The sequence below is a fragment of the Lagopus muta genome, chromosome 5 (assembly GCF_023343835.1).
Source record: "Lagopus muta isolate bLagMut1 chromosome 5, bLagMut1 primary, whole genome shotgun sequence".
In the NCBI taxonomy this organism is placed as follows: Eukaryota; Metazoa; Chordata; class Aves; order Galliformes; family Phasianidae; genus Lagopus; species Lagopus muta.
This window is the reverse complement of record NC_064437.1, coordinates 10,855,645-10,875,694: the sequence shown is the minus strand read 5'-3', so window position 1 is coordinate 10,875,694 and position 20,050 is coordinate 10,855,645. Positions and strand designations below refer to the sequence as shown.

The window sequence follows — 20,050 nt, the reverse complement described above, 5'->3', positions numbered from 1 at the left end:
ATTTTAAAGTAAATACAGAACTTTCTTACAGCCCTGTGCCACATGTAGACTATTAGGGTGGTGTAAATTAATCCAGTATTACTAAACTCATCTTTTCATTTTCATGACAAACTTGTTTCTGCACTGTGCTGTTTCCCTACAGTGCTGTTAACATGACCTTTTTTTAAACTTCCTGTTATTCCTCACATTTATTTTTTACTTTGCTAAATCTTTCTTCTTCTTTTTTTTTTTTCCTTTTTTTTTTTCTTTTCCTTTTTTCCTATGAATATCTAAACAGACTACTTAAGTGAGCTCCATCACTAAGCGAAAGATAGGGAGAATTCTACCTGACAAAATCTAGTGTCTGGATATAGTTTTCACCAAGTCCCAGAACTGCCATTTTTTGTAACGTTAGTGGACACAAAAATGAATAAAACCTGGGAGGGAACAAAGAAAGTTGTGCTGCTTTAAAACTTGAAAATGAAGGCTTCAATATGATGAGAAAAAAAAAAAAAATTATGGGCTATGATCACATCACTCCTTAGGCTTCTTTTTGATAAGCTAAATACATGTGGCTTTGACTTTCCTATTAGAACATAATCATTATTCTGACCCTTTTCTGAACTCTTTCCAGTTTAGCAATAGGCTTCTCCTACAAGCATCAACCAGAACACGCTGTTCCAGAACCAGTCACGTCAGCACCAGGTGCTGATGTGATTCAACCTGCCTCTAACATCATAACACTTCTCTTTCCACACTGATGGATTGAAATGGTGCACTGGCCTCTGTGTGCTGCAATGTAGTTCATCCTTGGCTGGTTATCTAGCAGGCTCCTATCAGCTCTGCTTTCTACTCTGCTGCATTCCCACATAGATTCCTCATTTCTAGGATAAACACCTGTTCTTTATTCTTAGATGTATAACATCATGCATTTGCTTGCAGACCTTTTACCAGATTACCCAGTACCAACACCCTCTTTGTGAGTTACTACTTCCCTTGTCTTTGCTGTCTTCCAGTGTTTCGGTGTTATTACCAGTGACTTTGTCTTTGTTTTTGTTTTGTTTGTTTGCTGGTAATCAGTAAAACAGTTATACAGCACATGGCCAAAACCCAGTGCCATGGGATAAAATTCACTTAACATTTCCCATTTAAATTTCAGTTGGTTTTATTTTTCAGTTCTGGTAATGAATGCAAAGATTTCAAGGGTTCATACAGTCCTCAAAATGACTTTTCCAGCTGTTTTAATACTGCAATACAAGTTATCCAGATATGCAGATTTACTCAGTTGTTTTTAGTGGCTACAATTTATGATACTTATCTGGCTCTACATTTGTAATGGAGAATGTTTCATCGTAGCCCTATGATATAATTACATCATCTGATTATTTCTCCATATACTGTACAGAAATAGGTAGTGAAAGCTTCCAGTTGCTTTTGTTATATCTGTGCAATCAAATTCAATCTCGCTAAGATCCTTTTCATTCTTCTATAAGGAAAAACAGCTCTTTTAATCTTGTTTCACCTCTCTGACCATTGGTCTTTATGTCATTTTGTTTCCATTCTTGATTTTTACAGTTTTTAAATGTCTGTCATATTTCTTGAAGTTTCCAGTATTTGTTATGGATGCTTTTCTTATTCTTAAGTATCTTAATTTTCATGCTAAATTGCATATTTTTCAATTTAAGTACTAAAAACTGATCTGACTCATAATAATTAAATACTCTGAGGATATTTTAGAGACATTATGTAGCTTAATAAATTCAAGGCTGCCACCTGAGGAAGTCCTTAAGTCTTTAGCTGGAAAGCAAGAGATCCTGTAGAAGTTTTCCCTGTTTTTAACTTGATTCCTATGATTGCTGGACTCTATTGTTGAGATCACAGTGAACTTAAACAGACCTTCAGCCTTATTCAATATGGCTTCTTGATGCTTTTTGCTTTTATTTTATGGTACTTAAACTGGAACTTCCCGACCAATATAGAGAAATCACTCTGGAAGATTATTTATGTTCCTCAGTTACCATTCTTCAGTATACTGAATAATAGGCATGAAGTGAATAACCTGGGGAGATGGAAAGAAAAGAATTCACCCACAGCTATTACACTTCATTCTGGAGACTCAAAAGAGTATAAGATTGTTAGAAAGTATGATTTCCTGCTACTTATCATTTGGGTTTTATTTGAGTGATATAATGCACCAGTGCCTTATTTGTATAACCAGTCATTCAACCATACGGTGAAAATCTTCTCTACTTGAAAATCAACATGATAGAAAGTACAGCTTTTGAAAAGAGAAGCCTGTTGTTCTTTTTTGTTTGTTTGTTTTAATAGAAAGCTAAATGAATGGAAAGTAGTGACAACTTCCAATTTGAAGGGCTTACAAAAGTCGTATGATATGATGATATGATTGCTCTTATTGAGAAACTTTCAGCAATTCTTCACACTGATGTCTTTACAGTGGCTCATCATACTGTGATGTCAAGTAATGGGGAAAAAGGTGCAAGTTAGATTGATACGATTTTTTTACCTAGAGTCAAGGAGGATTCTAGACTGAACTTTTTCCAGTAAGATAGAGCCCATAGGACATTTACATTTATAAGTTTTTATTTCAATACAGAAAACTCAAAGTACTATTAATTTTGGACAAGCTGTACATGTAAACAGAAACTTTATTTTGTGACAGTATGACTTACTATACTTAGGGTTCACAATGGAATAACATTGGCATGTGTTCTTGTTGAGACTGATCACTGCAATAACTCGTGTCCTGGAAAACCTGAAGAGCCACCTATTGCCATACTCAGTATTCATCACAAAGCAGTAGCTGTCAAGATTCAGGTTAGCCACTGGTATCTGTTGTTTCATCGTTAAAGAACTTAATTTATTTAGAGTTAAAGCTTTGCCTTTCATATTTCATTATAAAGTGGAGGATGACTATCCAAACCCCCTTTATAGACCTAGGAAGGTTGTAACTTAGGAAGGTGTTGGCTCACAACTCTCAATTTTATTTTAGGAGCAAATATTTTGTGGACTGAATTTTAGTTTTGATTGAGCTAAGCCCCTTCTGAATGAGCTAAGGTTCTTGAATTCATCTATTTAACTTTTTGCTCTTGCAAATGAACATAAACTAATTTATAGAACCTTAAATGTACACGGTGCATAATAGTTAGATGAAAATCAGAACACAAAACAAGGAAAAGATAAAAAACAATATCTTAACATGCAATGAGCTGTGTTGAGAGATAACATGAGAGGAATTGGCAGAAGTTTTAACCATGTAAATGTTTTAATGTTAATTCAAAATTCATTCTGACTTTCGGCTGACGTACAAGAACATTGAATTTAGTCACTGACTTCAATGAATGCTTTCTTGACATTATAACAAATGAGAATTGGATCAAATGCCTGTTTTCAGTAGAAGATGACACCCTGCCAGATGGCTTATTAGCAGAGGTAACAGAACAGTTGATGAAACTGTAATATGCTGGTTGAACCTGAACTCAGAACAACAAAGCATGGGTTGAAAACTATTGGCTAAATGGAAGAAGTGTATGGCTTGATACGCGATAGAACGAGATACTGAATAACATTTTTAACATTTGAAATTACTAAAAATACTCAGCACTTCTTGAATCACCAAGTCCTCTCCTCCTATCCAATAAAATTAAGTAGTTGTTCAGCCTCAATTCCTAACAGGGCCCTTATATTCCTAAAGAAATCAAACTGTTCTGGATAGCAAACATGCCCTGACTGGGTGTTAGAGTCATGACACAAGGCAGCAATCAAGAGAAGACTGTTAGCTGTTTTCTGGAGAACTTCTTACAGAGTTCTGCTCCTCCTTGAACATGTTTCAAGAGGCAGGTTGCTACAGATCTGCACAGCTGTACAAGCCACAGGCTCCCTGCAGCTTTCATATTTATTCATAAATGTTCAGGAAAAAAAAAAAACAAAAACATGTTGCTTTAAACAGTATTTTGATATGCATTTGAAAAAGTGATCACTTGCTTCACATGTTTTTCCTTGTATATTCTGGATCTTACTGAGCTCATGATGTTAATATCTTCCATTTCATTATTCAAGTTATCTTATAAAACTTCAATCACTAGCATGTTCCATATCTCCATTTATTCAAAAATTAGAAAGCACTACAGCCTGTGAGTCTGCAGTTTTAAGAATGTCTTTTACAGCCCCCTGACTACAGTGGGCCAGTAAGAAACTAAATTATTAACTTTACCATGGATTTCCAATTCCCTTCCTCTCCTCTCCTCTCCTCTCCTCTCCTCTCCTCTCCTCTCCTCTCCTCTCCTCTCCTCTCCTCTCCTCTCCTCTCCTCTCCTCTCCTCTCCCCTCTCCTCTCCTCTCCATGTTTCATTCATTTAGTCTCTAGGTTAGAAGAATTATGACTTGTAGAGCTAGCTTTCCTATCTGACTTTTATTATGGAAAAAAAATGTTATGAGCAATTTCTGGAAAAGAGCTGAATTTACCACTCAATATTACTAATGCAAACACAGAGATATTTCTCTTCCAAAATACATTTTTCATTTGTGACCGTAAAAAGATCTCCTCTGAGAGAGTACATTTTCTTTCTGGAATTCTAAGCAGATAAATAGCCTAATGGATAAGCTTATTTCAGAAAAGGATTTGAAAACCAATCTGACAATTTTAGATTATCATAACTAGATACAGAATTACTGAAGGAAATGGAAAAGATAGTTTATGCTTTTCCGGTTGCTCAATGAGGATCTAAGGAAGACAAAATATGTCAAGCCCCCTTAACTTTAAATATTCTTGTGATAAAAATTCATCCATGGAAGAGGATTTGCATTAAAAATGCTTCCCATAACATCATGATATGTAACAACCTCCTAGAAATGAAATCATTTTCCTCATATTCTGGAAATATGCAGGTAAACCTAATCAAACGAAACAGTGAAAATGAATATGTAGTAAAAACACCCAAAAATATTGAGTACGTTTGGCAGTCTCTGGTTTCAAGATATCATGAAATTAACACCAATGCTTTGATATCCTTGGGTAGGTACTGGTGGACAGATGGAAAATGTCTATTATTTTTATAACTATAAAGTCAAATTATTATCTGATTATTGTATCTATTCTAAACCAGAGACCATACATTTCTGTACCTGGTAAGCAAATGTTATTTCTTCAGATGTATGATCATTTAGCTAATAGACCTTATAAATAATATGTATTTGAAGTGCTTAAACACTGAATTGAACACTTTTATTGAAAGCTTGACTTGAATGATTTTCAAGCTCCAAAAAGGTTTTTCTTTGTTCTTATTTCCCCCAATACTATTAATGGGCTGTCAGAATGTCTTATCTTCCAGAGCACTCAGCTAACAATTTGTTAGAAAATGAAGAGAGGGTGTCACAGAAAACAGCTTTGAATCACCTTTGTAGTCTCTACAATTGAAGCCAGGCATATATTCAATTAATACATGACTCTGTTGACTTGGATTGTGCTGTTTGGGTTTTTGGGTCTCTGAACTTTGTGGAGTACGGCCATTTCACTAATGTGAACGTGTCATAATGGTGAGGCAAAAGCCTGCTAAAATTATCACACTGAATGTTCCATGAAATATGTATCAGGCTCTGTACTTTAAATCTTTCATATACACACACAATAATTATTCTTTATTTTTTTCCAAGTGCAAGACAAAATATAAATTTTTCAGCACTTTATAATGAGAGAATTTTTGTTTAAGGAAATCTTTGCTAGCTCTCAGAGAGTTAAAGCTCAGGAAGATGACTGTCACTGAGAAAATATTTTTGCAGATGTACCCATTAAGATACCGACTAGTTGAAACTGATCGATTGCTGTCTTTTCTACATATAAAAATAATTCACCTTGAATTAATGTGCAAATTCAAATGCTTATCTTAAAAATGTAAAAGATCATTTACCACAGTAAACATAGGTTTTAATTTTTCATGTAATATATATTTAATAGCTGAAATAATGTATTCAGGTCATAAAACAGGACAAATACATAGAATCAACAGATATGTATTAATGTGTTGCTAATTACTGTTATTACTATGACTTCTTCTTGACAGTATCTTTCAGTTTCTAGAGAAAAAAATTTCATTAGGATACACTCCTCCTCACAATTATTATTAGAGGTGAAAAGAAAGCCTTTAGTTTTTTTTATTCATGAGAAGAGCGCAGAACAATATGGAAAAAACTTTCATAGAATTCATAACCAACTGCATTCTCATCTCAGCAGTTCTCCTCAGTTTGCACAATACCCTGATCAATTTATGCCACAGAATTTGGCTTTTAAGAAACGAAGTATCTGGGGGATTGCCTAGCCACCAGTTCACTTTCTTGCTGAATTTGTTATTTGGTTTCATCTACACTCTTGCTTAAGTAAGATCCCATTTCATTTTTTAAGTAAAATTCCACTTGGCGCTGAGTGCCAGTGCTTCAGTGGTGAAAAGGCATTTAAGTGACCTACTGCACAGAAGGAAATTCCAACAATGCTGCATTTTTATAACTCACAGCAAAATCTGGCTCCCAAGTATTATCATTTCAATTGATGAACTCATTCTGGCATTTTTACTTGGAAACAGTTTCCAGTAAATATGCTCAAAGAAATGAGTACTTTTAATTCCAAATAGCATTAAGTATAATGGCGTTAGAAATTGTAATATGTTGAAGGATATTCCACGCTTAGTTCAGCACGAATTCTTTCCATCTGACCTACAGCAACTTTCAGAGTATCCTGCTAAAAGTAGCTGAGGAGGGAGCCAGACTCTGTGTTTTACATTGTTTGAACAGTCTGGGGAATTATTAAGGTTTGTTGATCCATTTCTACTTTTGTTTCCAGCTTACCAGCTACTCCAAAATGTTCGAGCAATCCTTTGTCTAAAAAATGTTTTTACTCTTGATCACATAACACTTGTGAAAACAAAAATAATTGTTCATATTTACAGTGGCTTTTTTTTTTTTAATGTATTAAATCGTTCCATCTGTTAAGAATATTTCTGTGAATATTTCATAGGCCTGTTTTTGAATTTGCCTTAAATTTTGCCTTTCAGTTTTTCAGCACAGTCTTCCACCAGTCCGTTCTAGTAACTCATCACACTGTGATCTACAGAACCTCTGCTGATAATTGACTAGAGTCAGTATGCTCACTGCTCAAATATTTAACATTCATCAACATTATTGTACTTGGTGTCTGAGTAACCTTTTTCAAAGTTGACTCTATTCACTGTCTATTTCTATTACATTTTTCATAATATTAAGTCTGGTTTTTTTTTGTTTGTTTGTTTTTGTTTTTTTTTTTTTTGTTTTTTCAGGTACTGCTTTTGTGCATTCAGCCTGTAATTCTCAAAACTTTGTGCTTGTTTTCTCATTTAGCTAATGAGTAGTTCTCAACAGAGTAAAATAAAACCTTGCTTTCAAATGAAGGTTATTTGTAATACAAAAGGATGTATTTCGATTGCAGGTTATAGAGTAATTTAAGAATACACAAGACAGTTTTAAGTAATGATAAGGGAGCTAAAATCAGTTCATCAGCAATATAGCCCTTTACTTGAGTTAATTTAACCAGCAAAGCAGAGGAAACTTCAGCTCATTGACTAGGAGGTCTTTCCACCTCATGGTGTGGAACAGCAATGAAAAATCATGAATTCATGACACCTGAGACACTGCAATACTTGGCACGTTTCAGACATGTGACAGACTTAGCACAGAGGTGTCAGAACTGGAGAGGAATAAAAATTATGGCTTCTTAAGGATTCTCAAACATGATGTGTTATATCCACTGCTTGAAGTTAAGAGTAGAACTATGATCTTAAATTTAGCTTTACTCAGAGCAATTTAAATAGGATTCATATCTTGTTCCTAAATAAAAAGCCCGTAAGCTTTTCATTTGAGAATGAACCCCTTAGAAATATCAATGGAAAAAATGCAAAGAAGGGGATGATTTAAAAAAGATGAAGGCATTCTTTTATTGCTGCATTTTTCACATATTTTGTTACCTTAATAAAAGAGAATGATAAAAGTTTTCAGCATTGATTTCTAATGAGAAAAGGCATTGTTCCACTAGACCAAATGTAATATTTGATGACTGCTATTATACCTAACAATGTAAACAAGGTACCACTTCTTTTTATATTTTGTTTTCTCATATTTTACTTATGTTACTTACAGGATAAGCCATTGGGACTCTTTGTAACCTGGCGTCTTCTGAACATGAAATACTGGATTATTGCACAACGCAACATAATGGAAACTACACACTTGATGAGATTTGAGTCATTAATTACAAAGCAGCACTAATGACACAGTAGATGTTTACTTCATTAAGAACAAACGTCAACTGAATTTCATTCTAGTGTCCAAGGTTTTTGTCTGAGCTCTAATTTGACCTCAAAAAGCATGGTGAAAAATTATTCCTGTAATTTCACTTTGTAAATAAGAGTGAAAAACGTTGTTCAGTTTGATTGTGAGCTAGACATAAGCAGCTGGATTCTGTGAACAAAAATGTAGTTTCTAATGCATTTAACCAGTGTACAAAAAGAATATATTAAAACATACAGGCCAGTAAAATTGTTTCAACTTTATAATTGTAGAAGAAAGATGTCTGTGTAGTTATTTTCCTTTGGAAGTTCTGTTTTGATTACTACCATAACACTGTTGCATATTTTTGATCAGAATTACCTTGCTATTGTATATCTTCTAAATTATAACATTCTGTAGAAAAGCCATTCTCCCACAAACAGAAAATGTAAAAAACAAACAACAACAACAAAAAGAACACTTAAAACCAACAAAATAATCCCACACAAACAACAAACAAATTAATAAAATCTGTCATTAACTTGATTACTTTTTTTTCACCCAGGTTCCATAATTGGAGGCAGCGATTTTATCAGCTCAGGCACCAAACTTTAACAGACTCATTTCTTGGTTACAAAACCCAGAAGCAATATAAAAATGGGAGATATTCAGGGACTTTTCTGAATTTTCAAACGCACTGTTCTGACAGTCAAAATGAAGAAAGTAATAAATCTGCATTTTTTTTAGTGATAATACAGTTGACCTATTACTGCTGATTACTCAAGAATCTGTCTTGTTGACATATTTCATTGCAAGAGTTCCTTTTCATTTTTCTTTTGGAAGAACAATAAGTGAGCTAATTTTTTTTTTTTCTTTATCCTATTTCTACTGTAGAAAATTATTGGCCAATATGTGCATGTCTGATAAGAGCAGCAGAAGAAACACAGGACCAGGATGAAGAGTACACAAGAAAGAAGAGATGCAAAGATATATATAGGTAATACAATCGAGGTTAATACTAGTAAAAATCAAGATATTTAATTGGTGGTATTTATATGTATATAATAAGCACAACACTTTGTGGCCAAAAATGTTTACATAAACTCTAGTAGGCACAAATTCTTGTTTTAGTAGTAGTAGCTTACAGGTTACATTTGCAATTGCTGCCCCTCCTCAGAGGAAGGCCAGGCACCATGCTGGGCAGGAAGAACTGACAGATGGCTCTAAGAGGGCAGTTTCAAGATGGTTTAGATTAGAGGATTAAGGCTGGAGCAACCTGCTGGAGGAGGGAAGAATTTGGAAGGGCACCAAGAAGTGCACTAATGTGAATACCAGCTGCAGCTACAGCAGCTTTTTAAATAGTTGCTTTAATTACAAATCATTTTGGAATACAAATTTGGTGTCCTTTCTAATTACTCAGCATGAGGTACAAGAAACATGGTGGCAAAGGTCAATCTAAAAAGACTCTGAGCATGAAAAATACTGTGGTTAGCATGAAAACAAACCAGAATGAAAATGAGAAGCAGACAGCACAGAGCTTTATTCTAGACAAAAACTCCCCTACAGGCATGGAAGCAAACACCACATTTGTACTGAGAGCTGCCTATAGGACATAGAGATGAAAAAAATAAAGGCAAAGCTTTTTTTTTTTTTTTTTTTTTTTTTTTTTTACTATCTTACTGGGAAAAAAATAACAAGTGATGCCACCTCCAGGAATAATGCCTGAAGCACTGAAGGGGTGTTCCTGTGTGACTGATGAATACTAAAGCCTATAAAACACAGACTGTACAGAAATAAAATTCGTAAGTATCATAAGTAGAAGGAAGAGATCCATTACAAAATACACTCCAATGGGCTATGGGAATCTAGAAGGCAAAAAAGGCTAGAGAGACCTAAAAAGCTGAACTGCGCACTGTGTAACAGAGCATATAAATTTGGAGACCATTCCTTTGGTCTCCAAAGTGCTTGTTAAACTGAACTTGCTGTATCACAGCACTGTTTCCACTCTGGGAAGGGAAGGCATCAATACAACCTGAATGCTTAGAATAAAAGAGTGATACTTGCAGTGTTGCTGCAGACTATCTGAACATTGTTCAGATGCTGCAGCAGACAGCACGTGACACAAGTGATGAATTTGCAGCTATGCTTTTACATCAAGAGCCAAATTGAACCTTACTGTATGTTGCCACATACTGTCATGACAAATAACTGCAATAATGACAAGTGCGCTTAAACTATTCCGTCTGTGAAACCCAGTATCTGAAATGTCTCATTCCCTGCAAGTGATATTTCACTTCTCAATTGCTCAGTAGATGTCTGCAGAGTCCAAAAGTGAAAAACTATGTTTACATCATTCCAATGCTGTCAGATTCATGACAGGAATGTTCTTTCCTTTTTTGTTACATAGCAAATCATATACAATGAAAAGAATATTAATAAAACTATAGTAAAATATTTCAAAGAATGCCATGATTAAGGTTGCTTGTGATGCACATTTTAGAAGGTTCAGAAGTTTTCAAGTGAATTTGATGTGGGTTTTTTGTTGTTGTTGTTTTTTAAGTTTTATTAAGAAAACAAAAAAATGTTAATTACTTCTTGTGCCAGGAAAGATTCCTTGTAAGGAATTGTTTTTTCTAGTGGTAAAATTTGACTTAACTTTTCATTCAGTATGAACAACAGATTCAGAGAATGGCTTGAGTTGGAAGGGATCTTAAAGACCACTTCCAACTCTCTGCTGTGGGCAGGGTGCCACCCACTAGACAAGGTTGCCCACACAGGAGCTAAAAGGTAGTGAAGGACCACCCAAGTCAAAGAACACAAAATTAGCTCACCAGCTTATAAAACTGGATGAGGATATGCTCTGAAAGATAGCTGCCTGTCCTTTGGGATCAGTGACGCATCCTGAACTCATCTGAGAACGATAAAAGCAGAAACAATTGAAAGGGCAAGGAGAAATCTTATACTTGGACCCATTTTAAATTCATGTAGCATTCTGGAGCAAGAGGCTTCATAACGTGGCTTACAAGTAGGGACAAACAGACACAGATAGCCACAGCAGTTCTCAGTGTGTTCATAATAAGCTCACACAGGAGATGTGCTCAAGCATAATGGGAGCTGGTGACTGTTGTCTTTCAAAGGCAAAAAGTTCATTGGCTGTAGGCACAAAATTTAATCTAGTCACAGGTGATTATGTTTATCACGAGGAAACCGGTCATGATTTCAAACAGCAAACGTAACATTACTGAAATTCCAACACCAATATATTAAAATATGCTGCTGTCTGAAAAGTCATTACTGACGACAAATACATGGAGCAGGAAATAGCTTCCACGGTCCAGGGCAGATTCTGTATCTTGTAATGGAAGGCATCGGGTAACTGAGCAAAGACACTGAAAAGGTGAGTTAGTGGAAATCGAAAGATCATACCAAACGGTTTGGTAGATTGTGTTACAAGCCTGATGATTCACTGGTTCTGACGGATGAGCCATGTGTGCTAAAGGCAAGGCTATAGCAAGACATCTTGACATAAGATCTGCTCTCATTCCTCTGCCCCTTTCCTCCAGCCCCCCTGAAGCTGCTCCGCTCTGCTTCCTGCCCTCACCGTGCCTCCACAACACCCAGCGACTCGAGCTCATTTCTGGTACGTAAAAAGCGCGCGTAAGCCCGCACTTTAAGTATGCAATCGCTCGGCACAGCTCGGAGCCGGGGGTCGCTCCCGGTCTCCCCGCGGAGCAGCAGCTGCGCCTCTCCTGCCGGGGCGGCACTGCGGAGCATGCGCAGAGGCCGCTTCGCCCCTTCCGGCAGCGCAGCGGAGTGGGGCAACATGGCCGCCGCCGCGCCCGCCGCCCGCTGGGCCAGAGTCGCCGCCGTAGCGGCGTTGCTCCTGGAGTGCTGCGGCGCGGTGCTCGCCAGCGGCATCCAGGTACGAGGGCTGGAAGGAGAGCGGTGGTGGGGACAGAGGGCGAGCGGCGCCGCAGACTCCGTTCTGCTACCTGGGCGCTGCTTCCTTCCTTCATCTTGCCGGCGCTCGTCGGAGCGCGCGAGCCCGGACTGCCCCTGGTGGGGTGGAGCCCCGCCTCGGTCCGCCCCAGCGCGGCTGCGGTGCCGCTGCCTCGGGGTGGGGTGTGGTGCAGAAGCGCGAGCACGTGCGGCTTGCTTAGAGAGCGAGAAGAGTTGTTAAAAATCCCTCCTTTCTTTTAATACGTTCGCTGCCTCCTGAAATGCAATTTTGCTGTGGTCATGCAGTGTAACTTTCAGTTGCGCAGGCTCTCTTTGCCTTTCTGGACATTTGCAAAGCCGTGTGTGAATAAAGAGTTCCCCTGGCCTTCATGCTGTAGTTCTGCCTGCTGTGAGCGAGTCTGCGGGCCGCATCGCCTGCTGCGTTGATTTCTTATATCAGTAATGTGCTTTTTGCACAGTGCACGCATTGCTTCTGGAGCCCCGGTCCCGCTCGGTGTCCTGATGCAGTCTGCAAAGCCTGCGGGGAGCCGTGATTGATTGAGGTAGTGGATTGCTATTGTCCTGGCTCCTTGTTTCTAAACATGGGGCATAAAGTATAGGTTGACTTCTCTGCTAGAAACAAGACTAAGGACTTTTTCTGAAGAAACAAAAGGAACAATAAAATAGAACTTCACCCAAGCTCCTTATCTCACTAAGAAAGAAATTGCAAGTCAGTAAATTAGTGTATTTTGTTCTTGGAGCATACTGTGGTATAGACATGCGTAGGCTTTCCTTGTTAACTAAGCTGAAAGTGACTAATGGATCTTCTTGTTGTTTAGCAAGTTTCACGGAAACTTTAGTTACAGTTATCTTGGGTAGAATGTGTGACGTGGGATAAGAAAAATCTCTGGCTTTGAAGCTTTGGTAAATTTTATTTTAGGTATGCTAAGTCCAAGAAATCAAATATGCTTTGTTTTGTGGAAACAAAAATAGAAATGATCGTTTCTTTCTTTCTACTGAAAAACATCTAATATTGTCTCCATCTCTCAGGATCGAGCAGAACAGTTCTTCAAAAGCGGGCATACAAATAACTGGGCAGTTCTGGTAAGTGTAGTTCTGGCAAATTCTACAAAAAAAAGGTTTTCAGTTTTTTATAATGTACTGTATTTGCAACAGTTGTGCAGTAATTCTGTTTGTTTGAAAGAAATGGAATGGAAGGATAAAGACTTGGAAATAAATAAATTTGAGGTGATCCCTGCAAATCTATTAACTGTAATAAAATTATCTGTTCCATGTAATTACACATCAAGCACTCAGAACATAGAGTTACATGGCAGATTTCATTAAAGTAAAGTTCAACAGCATTAAAACAGTTAAATTATCACAATGCACATTGAATTAGCACGTAGTTATGATATCAGAGAGGTGTGTCTCTTTGACCAGGAAGGTATAATTTGTTTCTGATTTGTGTATCCTTAGTCAATCTGTTAACTTGTGATAACAGGCTTAGAATAAAATAAATTGAGGAGACATAATGTTTAAATCAACAGTTGTTAATTTTTTTTCTTTGCCACGAATCTTTTATTAACTTTGAATCATACTGCAGAATTGGTTCTTAATCACAGCTCAGGTCTTAATGACTAATTTGTTTCAGAACACTATCATGATTACTCGGTAGCAGATGTTTGTTTTACAGATACTGAAATTTAGCAACATAAAATGAAAGTAAATAGTAATGAATTGAATTAGAAGGAATAATTTCTATGAAGTACAAACTAGAAACTATTAAAACATCAAGTATTTCTTTTAATGCTATTAACAAATAAACATTTTTGTTTGAGTGCTTAAAAAAAAGATGAAGTGGAATGTTCTGTCTGAATAACTGTACTTTCTATCCTCAACAGATTCTCTGCAAATTATATTTTTTTAAACAGTTCATGATTTGTCTTTGTAACAATTATTACAGATTTTTTAAGTGATAAAATAGGGAGGATTTGGCTGCCATCAATGGCTTCAAGCCTGGGCATGTTTTCTACTGTGTTGTAAGAGGTAATGGAGGGGATGATAAAAGTCACAGCTGTGTTTGATGGGGTCAGTTTTTAGAGCTGTGAGTCTTGCTGAAAGGCAAATGTACACGTGGGAGTTTTTGAAATTTGTAACTGAATGGACTTGAAAATCCTTTCAGACTGAATTTGGATTTTAAGTTTCTTTAAGTATAGAAAAAAAGATGTTAGATGGCACAAATTTGCTTAAAGATATTTCTATTTAATTTGGAATTGAGGAATTTAAACTGTCTGAAATGCTATGGTCATTCCTTCTTTTCTATTTTTCTGCTTTTAAAATCAGATCTTTTATAAAGCTTTTTTCTTCATCTGTCTGAAAGATTGGTAAAGCAAAAGGAATTTTTCTGCAAAAGAAAGTTGCTGTTGATGTAGAACAAATGAAAAGTAGTGAACTTGATGTAAACACAAGGACAGCGATAAGGCCAGCAAGGAACTGCAGCAGATTACCTCTGAAAATTTTGGAATCTCATTGGTTTGGAGTTTTTGAGGACAGATCAAATAATGTCTCACCTAGGGAATTGATCTCTTCCAACCTTAATGATGCTGTGAATGACTCATCCCCAACCTTTCACCTTGTTAATCTAACTGAACTCCTTTGAAATTTTTTGAGACTTTGTGTTCAGATTTTGGTTAGAGTTTATGTAGCTCTTTATTATGTTTGACTCCTTAAATGCAAAGTACTCTCATTGTATTTTCCCCAGTGTGGTTTCTGCATGAATTCACTTATGCATTTATGCAGTCGTGCTCCCAGAAGGGGTTTGCTATAGAGATGAAAACTCTTCCTTAGATTTTTCTTTTATTGGCTATGGAGACAGTAAGAGGAAATAGAATAGCTTATCTGCTCACTGTTCTTGCTGGTTTATTCCCTAAAATGGCTTTTTCTATGCTTAGTTGGGTTTTATGTCAATTTTGTCATGAGCAAACACATAAAACGCTTTTTTTTTTTTTTAACATTTATTTTCCACATTTATTTCTTTGGTACAGCAAAGGTTTACATGTATATAGCTTACATCATGACTTTCTTGATGTTGCTGTTTTCTTTCTGATTTGTTACTTTGTTCAATACCTGTTATCAGTGTCTTCTGATGCATAAGCCAGGCTTATTTGTATATTTTACACTACTTAATCTGGTGCTGTTTTTTCTCTTTCTTAAAAATTCAAGGTATGTACGTCTCGATTCTGGTTTAATTACCGTCACGTGGCAAACACTCTTTCAGTATACAGAAGTGTCAAGAGATTGGGCATTCCTGACAGGTGAGGGGATCTTGGTGAATGCAGTTCCTTTCACATGTGCTATTAAAGTCTTTCTGCTGTCTGAAGCAGTATGAAAATACATTTTTCTTCCCAGTTTAAGCTAACTTAGAAATAAACATTTATCACAGTTCTTAGGTGTGCTCTTTTGTGTTGGGGTTTGCTTGTTTGTTTTGAAAGGATTTTTTCCTTGTTTTAAATGGAACTGTCTGGTGGTTTAAATTACTTGTCATCTAACAGAAGAATTCATTGGGAAAATGGTTTGTGCGTCTATGAATATAGGTTGCTCTGATTTGCTGATGCATGGGCACAATGATTCAGTTTGTAAGAGGAAAGTTCTGCTAGGATAAAACTAAACCTAAATGAGTTAAGGAATAGTTTTTGATTGCTGGAATCATTATGTGGTTGAAGTTTTACAGTATGGGAATAGCAGTAACATACGTGATTGGATTACTTTAGTTTAACAGTTAAGCAGCAAATTAACACCAAAATTGTTTGGCTGGATGTATGGACAGTGTTTTTTTTTAAGAGTGCATATGGTGCATGTTTGTGCTCAACTGTCTGCATTTTATTCCAAATGAAGTAATTTACTTTGATTATTTTTGAGGATCTGTGCTTCAGTTATTTTGGGTAGCATTTATCTTTCTAGCATGTGGAGTGTATCAGCACTTAATGAACAACAGAATTACTCTTAAAATCCTCATGTAGGCAAACAGGCGGTGACATAGGTAAACAAACAGTGACCTCTTGGTGTTTTATGTATTGACCAAATCCTGACCCTGCCACGTGTAGATGTCTGGCTGCATGCAGGTTGGTACAGTGTTCTAATAGTCCTTCAGGTGATAATTTTTTTTGTTTTTAATGTTAGTGTGAATAAGACAAAACCTATCAGCTGTCAACTCATATGTGTTCCATAGAAGAATTTCCGGTTAGTGCTACTAACCATGCAGCACTGTATCAGATGTAGTATAATAGTTTGAAGAATGTTTGCGAGCTCCTCAGATTTAATGAACAAAATGATTTTCATTATGTTTTTAATTGATCTACTTGAAAGGGCACAGACAGGCTGGGATTTCTTCTGTGGAACTGTATGAAGTGATTTAGCCCTGTTCTGTCACCTAGCTCTATGCGAGTCTGTACCATAGAGTTGCTAGTGTTAACTGCATGTTCAGCTTTGGCCTGAGTGAAACCTGTTGCTAGATAGCAGCTAGCTGCATTTCCCTCTGTGATAACTCTATCAGTGAGTGTGTTCATAAGGAAATACCATGTAACTAAGCAAATCTTCACTTACAATGACAGGCATCTTCTTGAGTCGTAAGCTACTCTTTTAATCATGGGATAATTTTCTTGTAATTTCCTTTAGATTTATGTCTTCCTTGTATTTCACAGTCACATTGTCCTGATGCTGGCAGATGATATGGCATGTAATCCCAGGAATCCTAAACCAGCTACTGTGTTTAGCCATAAAAACATGGAGCTAAATGTCTATGGAGATGATGTAGAAGTGGATTACAGAAGCTATGAGGTAGCCGTGCTTTAAATTATTGGATCTATATTTTTATATCTTGCAAATGCTCAACACCTATGTGAAACTTTCAGTGTGCAAATGAAGTGTTTGCTATTTATATTTCTAATCTTAAGCTTATGCTTTTATTAAAAAAAATACCAAATGCCATAACCTACTTTTTTTTGTAAAATAGTTACTATGTAGAAATCTATGTTCTATTGTCTTTTTATTTTTGTGTCATATTCTTTCAAATAGTTTACCAGGAGATCTTAAAGCAGACAACAAATAAATGATTTAATAGTGCTGAATAATTGTTGATGAAAGTTTCTAGGAGCATTTAAAGGCATATATAAGATGTAAAGCTTTGTATAAAGAGATGAAGATACTGTACCAAAATGGAAATGTGCTGGTTTTTTCTTATGTTCTTTCCTGAGTATGGATTTTTGCTAGCATTTGCTGCATGTGTCTGCATGGACAGCAAATGGAGTTTTATAGGAGGTTTTACGATCACCATCTTGATGATATTTGATCACACAAAGACTTATGTAACTGAAATTGATCTTGTTTTTCCTCTCCTGAGTTGCAGAAGTAATTTAAACTTTTATTTTTCCATGGCAACACACAGAAATGTTGGAGCATTTTGTGAGCACATGAGCAGCTTTGACAGAACAAAGGTATACACTGACAGGTTTTCAAATCAATGGAAAACGTATTTAGAAATTAAAATGATAGTAGTCTTATTGGGTATAGTAGAACACCAGGCTGATATTAGTGAGATATAATAAGAGATGCTGTGTAATTGTGAGCCTTATTGCAGTAAAAGTCTTGAACAAGAAGATGTCTGTTGATGCAGTTTATACCATACAGTATTGCATCTTACTGGGTACACTGCATGTTGTATTGTTCCAATTACATTTTTTTTGATGTAATCCAACCTAGAATTGTTGACCCATATTTTTATTTCTAAAAAATTACTTTATGCTTCTATTCTTAGGTTACTGTGGAAAATTTCTTGCGTGTGTTAACAGGAAGAATCCCACCAAGCACTCCCCGATCTAAACGTCTTCTTTCTGATGACAGAAGCAATATTCTAATATACATGACAGGTAATTGGAGTTTTGTGTATACACTTCTACTGACATTTATTGTTCAGTTGGATGGATCTGTATGAAAGCATGAATTCTCATGAGGAGCCCAAACAAAAAAATAAAGGATTGACAAATGATTTTTTTCCTTAACATGTCATACTAACAAAGAAAACCTGTAAGACTGTACTTATTAAATGCAGTTTCCAGTCTAAATTATATTTTTACTGTCCTTGTGCTGAAGTTTTATTGGAGCAAAACAATTGTTTGTTTATTTTTTAAGAAAGGTGATCACCCAGACTAAATATCTTTCCTTAACCTACATACTTGCCTAATTGTATATTTTCTATTAGGCCATGGTGGGAATGGTTTCCTAAAATTTCAAGATTCTGAAGAAATCACAAATGTAGAACTTGCTGATGCCTTTGAACAAATGTGGCAGAAAAGAAGGTAATAAGAATGTATTGTGTAGAGGTTAAATACTATATTTCATTAACAAGCCTGAAATCTTACTGGTAGGCCTTACTGAACTTTCAACAGTGATGCTGTTTGCTGTCCATAGAATTAGGTGAAAATTTACATTCAGAAAGAAGAGTTTTAAATTTCACTCTCAGCTTCCCACTGTGAGAACTTCCCCTAGAATTGATTTGGCTGAACTTGCCATTTTAAAATCAATTAGTGCAAAGTCTTCTGTTCCTTAGGTTGGTAGTAGCTATCCTGGTGACTAGAAAGCAAAGTTCCTATATTTCAATCTGAAGAAAATTGAGTAAGAGGGCTGTTTTGTTTCTTTTAGGTACAATGAACTGTTGTTTATCATTGATACTTGTCAAGGAGCATCCATGTATGAACGATTTTATTCACCTAATATAATTGCCTTGGCTAGCAGCCAAGTAGGAGAAGATTCGTTATCAGTAAGTACATTTTTGTGGTCCTGAAGATGATTTTCAGAATATCTGAGTGAGTTAAAAGTACAGCCATTGCTGCTTTTTTTTTTTTAATAACTAAAATTTTCTTTCTAATTGTGTACTGTATAATGTGTTTTGTTATAAAGTGCAGCTTTGACAAAACTGTAAGGTGTATCTTCCTGCTTTTGTGGGCTGTCACAAAGAAACAGGCTAATATGTTTTATTTTTTGATGTTTTCTATCACAGAAATAATAGCAAAAATCATTTCATAGTATATTTTATACATGTAAAATTATAGAAAATTATAATTGACAATGCAAAAGGTATTGTACATGTAAGGAAGATGATGACTCTCCTCTTCCTTTGTCTACATGTTGATTTTTAGCTCTGCCTATCAACACTAGCTTTTATTTGTGTATCTTCAACTGACACTATCTTGCTCAGTTCCAGTTCAGTTCTAAAAAGTTTTCAAGGACTTGGAAAGGTTTACAGAAATTCTGAGGACCCACACGTCCGGTGAAAAGGAAGAGGCAAATCATCTTCAGCTAATTGCTGATAGTTAAAAGTGGTGATAGAATTCTGTGCTTCCTGGTCAATTTATACGTTACCTAGATTGGGCAAAAATGTTATGGAAAGACATGAGAGATCTGAGAGGGGAATATTCAGTCTTGTGTTTCTTATACTTGGTATATGAAAAATGGGGTATACTTATACCCCACTGACATTACAGAAAGAATGATAGGAAAGAGATCCAAGCCAAACTGAAAATAAGCTCTCTTTCTCAGCTCTGTTTTCCAAGCCCTAGGAAGCTGGGGATGGTACATAAATTCACTGGACTTCTAAGAAGGGAATTCCCAGCTTATTGTCCAGATGTAGTCTAGAAAAATGAAAATGATCCATATGTTACATAGTTCACCACCAGAATATTTCTTCACGAGTAGTAATTTGCTTTGTGTAATTTTCCTAGGAACAAATAACACATTATGCTTAACTTTTGTAACATGCTATTATATG

General features: G+C 36.1%; 1 protein-coding gene across 7 annotated transcripts in view; it reads left to right on the top strand.

Annotated features, from left to right (window-relative positions):
• Positions 1-11,995: 11,995 nt before the first annotated feature.
• PIGK (phosphatidylinositol glycan anchor biosynthesis class K) overlaps positions 11,996-20,050 on the top strand; it is a 71,601-nt gene continuing 63,546 nt past the window's right edge. For 6 of the 7 annotated variants that reach the window (XR_007377056.1, XR_007377054.1, XR_007377055.1 and 3 more), the window contains exons 1-7: positions 12,044-12,208; positions 13,276-13,329; positions 15,451-15,542; positions 16,929-17,064; positions 18,041-18,152; positions 18,485-18,581; positions 18,925-19,042. Coding sequence is in view for 2 of the 7 variants with exons in the window: in XM_048945058.1 (XP_048801015.1) it covers positions 12,059-12,208; positions 13,276-13,329; positions 15,451-15,542; positions 16,929-17,064; positions 18,041-18,152; positions 18,485-18,581; positions 18,925-19,042 (759 nt within the window). In the remaining 5 variants the exon portion in view is untranslated. Of the gene's footprint in view, positions 12,209-13,275; positions 13,330-15,450; positions 15,543-16,928; positions 17,065-18,040; positions 18,153-18,484; positions 18,582-18,924; positions 19,043-20,050 lie in introns of all 7 variants that reach the window. The other variant, XM_048945060.1, reaches the window with a different exon arrangement.